This window comes from Cynara cardunculus, assembly GCF_001531365.2.
Source record: "Cynara cardunculus var. scolymus isolate 2C chromosome LG 12, CcrdV1, whole genome shotgun sequence".
Lineage (NCBI taxonomy): Eukaryota > Viridiplantae > Streptophyta > Magnoliopsida > Asterales > Asteraceae > Cynara > Cynara cardunculus.
In genome coordinates, this window is record NC_037539.1 from 13,543,097 (window position 1) to 13,553,982 (window position 10,886).

Sequence of the window (10,886 nt, forward strand, 5' to 3'; positions counted from 1 at the left end):
GCCATTGTTGATTTGATGAATATTTGGAGATTGATCATATTTGGGACTTATAATCTTCAAGGCAAGGATGCTTGGATTTGAGATTCAAAAGAGTGACTGAGAAGAGAGAACTACTCAGCTATTTATACCCGTTGTATTAAATGCAATTCAGAAGGTACAGAGCACGTGACAAGCCTTAAGAGGTAAGATTGTCCTTTGTTTCAGGTATAAAGTCTTTTGACCGTATATGTATAGTCTTCTTTTATAAAGTAGGTAAGCAGGCTTGGAGACAATAGAGTGACTTTGTACTGTACTGTACTTTAGAAAGGTATGAGTTTGTCCTTTATTTGTAAAAAGACAAGACAAAAACTAATCTTGTTCAACAAGATCCATTGGATCGCTGACACTGGAATGACGCTGGAGGTCTCTTCAGTGTTCATTGAATCTTGTGTATATTTCATACTTGTGTAGACGAGCTTGTTATCACTGAAAACCGCTTCAGATCACGAACTTGCTAGTCTCTATCTTCAGCTTATATCTTCGATATCGCTGAAGGATCTGTGGTGTGATTTTTGTCTTCTTGAAGGATACTTGTCTCTGAACAAATTACAATACATGTTCAGTGATCACTGAACAGACTCAATGATGATCGTTGAAACTGAATACAGAGATAGTGCACTTCGTAAGGTAAAAAGGGATCATCATCAAATCATCGATAAAGAGGACCAACAATAACTTCACCCTATCATACGAGTCAACAGCGGAGGTATGTTGGGTATATTGTTATATATTTTCTCATTACTTTCATTGCGAACAAATTACTGATTTTGTGGAATATTAATATTTATAGGTAACGAAGTTGAGAGAGAAGTTCGCAAGAGTAGAGGAGGAAACGGAGACCGAACGGAAGAGTAGAACATATTTGGAGGCCAGACAAGCTGTTGCATTAGCCGAACAGGCCACCTTATCGGCGCATTTTTCTGCGTTTATGTGGCAGTCAGGATACGTTTTTCTCCCTCCCCCACATCCCGGTAGTTAGAGTGTATGAATTTTAACATTAAATTGTATGAATTGGATATTTTAAATTATATGAATTAGATATTTTAAATTGTATGAATTGGTTAGTTTTAATTTGTTCACAATTTTGGTTTGTTATTTTATGACCAGGTTTTGTATAAAAAAAATACATGAATTATGTAATTATAAATTATTATTTTTCAAATTAATAAACATTAGCGACAGATTAGCGAGGGAAAATCCGTCGCTAAAAGTCCCTCCATGATCCTCGTTGATCTGTCACTTAAAGTTTCTATCATTGATCCGTCACTAAAAGTTTCCCTTGCTGACCTGTCACTGAAAGTTCCCCTCAATGATCTGTCGCTGATAGCATTACCTACGAAGTTTTGACCGACAGACTATCAATGACGGATCAGCGAGAGAACTTCATTTTTTAGGAACACCCTAGTAAGTATTCATCTGAACCATATGCACATGTGCATATAAGTAATTGAAGTTGTTATTTGGTTTTATGCACGTGCGCATGTCATACACGTGTATACTGCATAAATTGCTTATAAATTACTTATATGTACATGTGCATACGGTCCAGATGAACTGTTATTAGAATCCTTCTCAATTATATATATATATATATATATATATATATATATATAATTTCAACATTTTTATGTGAATTACTATGTTTCCTGTTAAAAAATAATTAGAGTATCTTTAAATAATATATGAAAAACAACAAAATTCTATTTCAAGGAAATCCTTAGATTGTTTATTTAACTATCAAACAAATTTATTTAAACATGTGTAAGAGGAAACATAGTTTTATTTTATCATATTTTAAAACTAAAATCAAAAACTTATATTCAATGCTCATAACACATACCAACAACTTCAACCATATGTTCAACCGATGCTAAATAGTAAAAGAAAGCAAACGTTGAAACTTTAGATTAGAAAAATTAGGATATAAATAAATAAGTATATATATATATATATATATATATATAAAAGAAGAATATAGTTAGATAAAACTAGAAGGGTATATTTGGAAGGAAAAGTATTGCATCATGCATGCACCTGCGGATAAAACCAGAGACAAAAGTGACGAGCCATCTTCCATAACTCTAGAAATACCCCACTAATTAAGGCAGAGCCGTCCCTGGGGGAGGGCGGCACGGGCGCACGCCCAGGACCCAAAAATATTAGAGGCTCAAATTTTTCCCTTACAAAATACGATAGTAGTCTAAAACAATTTAATGAAATAAAGAAACCTACAAAATTGTAACATATAATAAGAAGCAAAAAAATATTAGTACATAATAAGGGCCCAAAAATATTTCAACTAATTATATTGGAGTAGAAGATAAAAAAATTAATTTTTTTATCTTCAACAAGGTACAATGATATTGATTATTGTTATCTCTATATGCTTGGTTGTTTTCATGCTTCAACAATTCAACAGTAAGATCATGTGCTTGTTATTGCTATATATTTTTGTTGGATATTTTTATCAATTTTTGCTTCTATTGACTATTGTTATTTGGTTATGTTGTTCTAATTGTTTTTGTTGAGTATTGTTATATATTTTTATTTCTACACAAAATATTTTACTATTGTTTGACAATCAATCTATTGTTATTATAATTTATGATGTGTTTCATAGTTTTGTGATTAATCAATAATTTTTTCTACTAGATATATTTAATAATGTCTCTTATATATGTCATGTTCAATAAATTTTTAATCTTAACATCTTATTTTAGTTGAGCAAAAAAAGGAGAATAAAATTTAAATATTTTCATCAATTGTTTGACTTATATATCTTTCATTGGGATTCGACCGCACTACAAGATTCTATTTAAGTACTCAAAYAATCATTTGTTGAGCTTRYATATTATATGYTTAATTCATTATTTATTTTTATTAGATCTCAATGAATCATTTTTTCTTTCATATTCTTATTAATCCTTATTTGTCTACTTGTCTAGAAAACATTGATAATCTTCTTTATTATTGATCTCTCATTGACCCTCACGATTACTTCATTCACATGAATTCTCCTTTTTTTATTATCAAAATAACAAATATTTCTTGTTATAAACTAAAAAAAATCCTTACTTTTTTATAAAAAATTATCAACCATAGTTTTTATACTCTTGGTTTCAAATTACCTAATAAAAAATATTTAAATTTAAGTAACCACAAGGGTGGTGCCTGATTGGTTTGAGCTTGACTCCAAAGGTCAAAAGTGTCTGGAGGTCCCATGTTCAAATCCAAGAAGGAACAAAAATCCCCTTGTGGTCATGGAGGTTCAAATGCGGTGGGCCCTGTTTTTATGTTCGCCCAGGGCCCATAAAATGTCAGGAACGGGCCTGAATTAAGGTTGAAGCAGGCTTTCCTTTTCTTCTTTTCTGGGCGGAAAAACAGGTGAGCATGGCAGCCCCACCAACAAGTAGCCGGAGAGTAGATTCCCAGCACCAGCACCCGCACCCTTTTTGTTAAAGACTTATGATTTGGTGGAGGAGGGAGAAGAGAATAGGAGGAGGGTGGTGTCATGGAATGAGGTGGGGAACGGTTTCGTGGTGTGGTCTCCGTCGGAGCAGATGTTACCGCGCTACTTCAAGCACAATAATTTCTCCAGCTTCATTCGTCAACTCAACACCTATCACCTATGTATGTTAATTTCTCTTTCCATCTCTTCAATCCTCCATCAATTTGATTTTGGTTTTGCTTAATTGGTTCAATATGGTTTCCATTTGTGCTAATTAATCAAAGCTACCACGCTACCACTGAAATACATATTTGAAATTGATTTAACATTTTGTAACTTTAATTACAACATTTTTATTCCAAGTTAAATTACCTTTTCACCCTGCTAGTAACCAGGAGCTGACAAGTAAAGACATTTGATGTGGATAGACTTTGAAAATCAAATGTGGTAAATTCATGTTGACATATTAACTTTACCTACCAAAAAATATTAAAAAGAATGAAACAGTAAATATTATAGCAAAGTCCATTTTAATTTGGCCTAAACACTACAAATTTGACCACTTTATTTTGTGTTTTTGTATGTATACGTACATAATATTTTTGTTTACATCATGATTTTTATATGTTTATGTTGGTCTTTCTTTTTATTACAAAATATGTTTTATTATATTTCTATTTTCACAAATTTAATGGTAAAATTGGTTTTTTTTATTGATTATAAAATTTTGAATAAGCTTCGTGTAACTTTTATAAAATTACTGATAATTCTAGGTCCCTATGAAAATTGCGATCAATGTTTTTGGGAAAGAATTAATACACCCATTTTATTTCAATATAAATATAAAATTTTATTTCACATTATAATTAATGATAAATGTTTTGTTATAAATTACATATGGCGTAGTTAACATACACAATATAAAATTTTTATCTTTATAAGCTAAATATTTTATTTTCACAATTTCGTGAAAATTAATGATAGAATAAACATTATATGTATATAGATGTATGTGTGTATGTATATATTTTGAATGAGGGGATATTCTTTTTTGAGAACTTATGAAATTGTGATAATTTTAAGAACTTGTACATTATCTGTTCTTTTATATAAAAAAAATTTCTCTAAGACTAGAATTTAGAATATTGATTAATATATATTGTTTTACATGTACTCGGTTCACAATTTGAATCTTTTTGATGTGTTTGTGAAACAAAAGTTAGATGTTAAAAACTTTCACATTGTTAAACAAATACATATGAAACAAATATATTGTGAAACAAATATAAGTTAATCAATACGTTAAATACTATACTTAGATGGGGGAAAAATCATGTGAAACAAAAGCTTTCAAGTATAAGTTCTCATGAATGTTACAAATTTTAAAATTATCAAATGATTACGCCACTCTTGGATGAAACCTTATAAAATAATAAAAATAAGATTTGACTATAAGTTTGGTCCTTGTGGTTTGTCGAAAATAATATTTTTTTGTCCCTATAGTTTCAAAATTACAAAATAATAATCGAGGTTTGTAAAAACGTCTAGATTTGATCTCTCCCTCTAACGACCGTTAAAATTTTTCCTTGAATGATGGAAAAATGTCATTATCATTGATTTGTCTTTTACTCAATCAGAAACCATAAAAACCAAATTATAATTTATTTTGATTGAGTAAAAGACAAAAAAAATCTATATATAAACAAAATTCTCCTTTTTTATTGGAGTTTCTTTAACTGTTGTTAGAAGAAAGGAGTAAATCTAAACATTTTTATAAACCATAATTACTATCTTGTAATTTAGAAACCAACCACATAAACCATTTTATAGTTTACTCTTAATTAAAATGAGGTTAATATTATTATTTTAGTTTTAGTTTGACATCTTGCATGGTTGTTGAAAATTGACATATCCAAAGATTCTTGCCTTTGTGTCTTTTATATATTGGAATTTGACGATCTCAAATTTTTTTTTATACAACTGTGTGTGAAATTTACATTTTAATATTCCTAAAATATTGGTTTGGAGAAAAATTTCTTAGGGAAATTGTTTATGTTTTTAATAAAGGTTAGTTAAAGTTATGATGAAAAACGTAATAATAGATCTCTAATTAAATTGGATCAATTCTAATTTAATGTAACAGTAATGAGGCTTTTTAAAATACAATTTATAGATGAACATGAGATTAAAATATGATCAAGGTTCGAATCTTTTTTTAGATTTAACTCTTTCTTTCACATCATCTTTGGCCTCCTAAGTAGATATTTATTGAAAGTCATTTAACCAAAATGATCATGTGTAAAGATTAGTGCAACTGTCCAAAAGGAATTGATTTTTAACGATGAATGTAAAATTAGACTATTGTTAAACAAATCCTCGTTAATTGTTATTTTGATTTTTAAATTCCTGACTTCAGTCATTTTATTTCGTTTCACTGTTATATTTTGTTTTTGATTTTTAAATGTAAAAAGTAATTATGAAAACATATTTAAACACCCCCTAATTGGTACATTTATTTAACAAAATAACATAAATTATTAAAACAAAATTGGGTTTCAACGTCCTAATAAAATATTTTATAAAACTTAAGTTTACAGGATCAAACCATAAAAATAGGTTTATAGGATCATTTTAGGAGTTTTAACAAGTTTTTTACAACTTTTTATGAAAAAAAAATACCTATTAACTATTTTATAGGACATCAAATTTGACACCATATCACTTTATTGAAAACACTAAGCTTACACTAGATTTGGTGTAATATTATTCATTTACACCAATAAGAAAAGATAAAAAGTAATATAATTGGAATCTTATCTTTTGGTATCTATTGAAGTAGATTTATTGTTCACACCAAATGTTAGTGTAATTTTTAGTTCTTATGAATTTGATATAAGATTCGGTGTTACCATGGAAACATTAAAACAAAATTATGCAGTTTTTGATATGAAGATTTTATAATTTACAGGGGTTCAAGAAAACAAGTTCAAAAAGATGGGAATTTAAACATGAAAAGATTCAAAAGGGACATAAACACCTGTTGATGGAAATCATCAGAAAGAAGTGCGAAGCCAGTGGATTTCCAGCATGCTTAAAACCTGAAACACCATCATCAGCCTCATCCATTGAAGATCAAGAAAGTATGCTTTTACTCATGGAAGAAAACAAGAACTTGAAAAGAGAGACAATGGAACTGCAAATGGAGATACAACATATGAAATCATTGGAAATCAAGCTCACGGATTGTGTTTCTCAGTATATGGGGAGCACCACAAATCATCAATATCAATATCTAACACAAAGATGGTGATAAAATTAGGAGGTTGTGTTGATTGCAAGACTTATTTTTTTCTTTCGTTAAGTATGTTAATTAACGTTAAATCCTTTCTGTTTAGATCATTTCATTGGAGAATCCTTATGGAACGAAGAGAGAAGGGTTTTTCTCTCTAGGGTTTGCTTGGTGTTGAACGCATGAAGATGAAGATGATGATTTCGTTTATCCTTTGGTGAAGTATATGCATTTCTTCTCTTCACGTTCATTTTGCTTGGATTTTTCTTGGTTTGCAATTGTGTCTCCTCCCACGGCTGTTTTGTTCCACGGTTTAGAGTTCTTCGTTTTTCTCTTGGAGGCGGCTTCAAGGTCTTCTTCTTTGAGGTTGGTTTTCGTTGATCTCTTTGTTGGCAATACGGTTTTGAATCTTCTTGGCCGTGTAGTGTGTTGCTCACGGCTAGGGTTTTTTTCTAGGCTGTCGTTTTTGCTTGCTAGGGTTTGAGGCCGTGTTGTGTGTTGCTCACGGTTTTGGACTCTTCTTGGCCGTAGGTTACTTGTTGCTTACGGCTAGGGTTTGCGTCCTCCTTTTTGGGTCGTGGGTTTGTTCTCGGTTTGGTTTTCCTTTAGTCGCTCTTTGTCTTCTTGGTTTTGTGTCTTCCTCTTGTTTGTCGTCTTCTTCGTGGTTGCGTTCTCCTTTCTTTGGCCGTATTAGTTTGAAACGGCTAGGGTTTCCTCATTGCTTGCTAGGGAGTCTTTTCTTGGCAGGTTAGGGTTTCCTTTTTGCTCCCTTCTTGGTTTCCTTTTCTGGTACCATTCTTGGCCGTAGGTTTTGATAGGAGTTTGAGCCGTTTTGTTTCTTCTGTATTTCTTGGTATTTCGTTTTGAAGTGGTCCTTTGTTAGTTGTGGCTCCTTGTCGTTGTTTTCTTGTTTCGTCTTATCTAGATTTTTTCTTATTTCCTGTGTCGAGTGTTTCTGTGGTCTTCGTTGCCTTTATTGAGTTACTCAATTGGATATTCAGCACCTCCTTGTGGGGTCTTCGTTTATTTTAATTGAGAACACTCGTTAGGGGTTTCAGCACCACGGCTTCTTGACTAGGGATAAGGGGAACTAGGTTTTCTTGTAGTGTGGTATAATGGTTGACTTTGCGGATGCAATCTTGGAGGATCCTTCTCCTAAGGATTTTGCTGAGGTCATTTTTGGAGATTCGGTTTCTGATGACATGCATGGGAATCATGTGCATGGAGGTGATAATGAGGCGACGTTAAAGGGGAGTAAGGACAATTCTGGTCCCACTAAAAGGGTTTCGGTATGGGAGCGCATATCACTTGCAGTTTTGGGTGGGAGTGGTGTTGCTCTTCAAAAGTCGTTTGCTGAAATTGTTGGTGGCACTTCTAATCATGATTTGACATACTACCCGGTTGAGAAAAGTGTGAAACCGAGAATTGAATTTTCTTTGGAAACTACAAGGGACATGGCAAAATCCTTCCAGTCGGTTCTTTATGGATACTTTTTGAGACCTCGTCTTCCTTTCCCAATTGTTCTGCAAGCGGTTAAAAATGCATGGGGTAAGTTTGGGCTTATGGATGCAATGGTAAATGACCTTGGGTACTTCTTCTTTCGATTTAATGATAATGGTGGTTGCAATCAAGTGGTTGAGTCGTCCCCACTCATGATTCGTGGGAGGCCTCTTTTTGTCTCTATTTGGGACCCTTCAAAGGGACTTAAAAAGCCATAACATACCTCCTGTCCGTTATGGATTAAATTCTATAACATTCCTCTGGTTGCGTTTAACAGAGAGGGCATTAGTCGGATTGCTAGTGCAGTTGGAGTCCCTTTGCGGATGGATACCTGTACTGCTAGCACTTGTGATAAAGCTTGGGGTCGTACTAACTTTGCAAAAGTTTTGGTAGATGTCTGGGCCGTAGGTACTATTCAGAAGCAAATTGAAGTTGTCATTCCTAAGCTGTCGGGCGATGGTGAAGATGTGATAAAGGTGGTTTTGGAATATGACTGGGTGCCGTCTCAATGTTCGAAATGTAAGGTTTTTGGCCATAATATGAATTCCTGTCAGAAAGGGGGTACTCTTAAACAAAAGGATATTATCAAGCTGTTGCAAAATGATGGGTTTATAGAGAAAAAGAGTAAACAATGGAGACCGAGACAGAGTTCAGGACCTAGTAATGGTGCTTAGGCCTCTTCGTCAGGAGATCCTTCTAATTTGCATGACACATTGGTAGGAGTTGGTACTCTTAAGCCGATTTCTGATAAACCGTCTACTCTGGGTGTTACTCAAAAGGATAAGGAAGTCGTTCAGGTGGTTGATTCTGAGCCATCAATTGGGGAACGTAGGGATCACGATGAAAGTCAATATTGTACGGTGGATGCTGGGAGAACGCCAAGAGGAAGAGATGATGAAGCGAATGTGACATTTCGATCAAAGCGGGGTCCAGAACTTGTTAAAGGAGTGCTTAAAGCGATGAAACCAAGACGTGGTGCAGTTTCTAGTACGTCTACGAGTAATAGATTCTCCCCTCTACCTTCTGACTCCAGTGATGATTATATGGAAATAATAGACACTGAGGGGCACTCTTTGGAGTATAGTAAAGGGGCAAGATCCACTTCAACCTCTCAATGATAAAGATTGYTGCGTGGAATATTAGGGGTCTTAATTCCCTAATAAAGCAAAAGGAGGTACGTGATCTTATTTATTTAAAGCATCTGTCTTTATGTTGYATCATTGAGTCCAAAGTCATACATAGTCATTTGGGGGATGTCTATGGTAAAGTGTTTGGAAATTGGAGTTGGATCTCGAATGGGAGCTTGTGTGATCAAGGTACTCGTATTATTATTGCTTGGGATCCAACAGTGTTGTCAGTTCTTAAGATTGAGCAGCACCAACAATATGTCCACTGTGAGATTAGGATTTTTGGGCAACTTGATCCTATTTTTATTACCTTTGTTTATGGGTGTAATACGGGTGTGGATAGGCGTGAGCTTTGGCGGGCGTTTGGTGAATTCCATGTGTTTAATCAAAGGAAAGCTTGGGTCGCAATGGGTGATTTTAATTCAATGCTTTTTCCCCATGATGGTTTAGGGGGTTCCTCTAGGAGAAATTCGGACATGGAAGAGTTTTATCTCTGTCTGGAAGAGGCGGAATTGTTTGACATTTCGTATCAAGGATGCCAATTTACTTGGATACAGAAACCTTTGGGGGGTGATGGTATTATGCGAAAACTGGATCGAATCTTGGGAAATTCCGCTTTTATTACTAGATTTGGGGATGCTTCAGTCTTTTTTGATCCGAGGGGAATTTCTGATCACTCTCCGGGTATTCTTACTTTTAAAGTCGGTAGACGTCTTCGCCAGCGGGGTTTTAAGTTTGATAATTTTGTGACATCTCATATTGATTTCCTTGCTTCTGTGGAGGAGGTTTGGAAGAAACCGCAGAGAGGATCTTATATGAAGAGGGTCCTTCGGAAATTGCAAGCTCTGAAGGTGGTTTGTYGGYGTCTCCGRAATTCGTATGGTTGTTTGGATAAACGGGTARGCYAGTTAAAGACGGAGCTTGATGTCGCCCAATTAGCTTGTGATCTAGACCCTTTTAATGATATGCTCAAGGAGGACATGGCTCACCTCTTGTTAGCATATCAAAAAGCTAGAAGTGACCAAGTGGAAATGGCTCGTCAAAAAGCGAAGATCTCTTGGCTAAATGAAGGGGATGGAAACTCTAAATTCTTTTTTCATGTTATGAAAGAAAAGCGCAATCGGAGCCATATTGCCTCTATCAGGGATTCTTCTGGCACAGTTTATGATCATCAGGAGGTGCCCGCGGCATTCCTTTCCCATTTTCAAGGTATTCTTGGTACCTCTAATGTCTTGGTTCCTCCATCTATGGGGGATTGTGTGTTTGATCATTCTTTATCATTATCGGATTCTCTGCACTTAATCCGTCCTATCTCGGATATGGAGATAAAGGATGCTTTGTTTGCCATTGGGAATGATAAGGCTCCAGGACCTGATGGGTATTCTTCTAAATTCTTTAAAGCAGCTTGGAATGTGGTTGGTCGGGATGTTCTCATTGGGATACACAATTTCTTCTATTCAGGAACTTTGGAGTATCAGCTGAA

At 34.2% G+C, this 10,886-nt stretch overlaps 1 protein-coding gene across 1 annotated transcript; it reads left to right on the forward strand.

Moving 5' to 3' along the window:
• Nucleotides 1-621: 621 nt before the first annotated feature.
• LOC112523717 (heat shock factor protein HSF24-like) lies at nucleotides 622-6,857 on the forward strand. Its single transcript, XM_025133399.1, has 4 exons — nucleotides 622-666; nucleotides 830-985; nucleotides 3,453-3,673; nucleotides 6,440-6,857. The coding sequence occupies exons 1-4, from the start codon at nucleotides 622-624 to the stop codon at nucleotides 6,795-6,797; spliced, it is 780 nt and encodes a 259-aa protein (XP_024989167.1). The 3' UTR covers nucleotides 6,798-6,857.
• The last annotated feature ends 4,029 nt before the right edge of the window (nucleotides 6,858-10,886 follow it).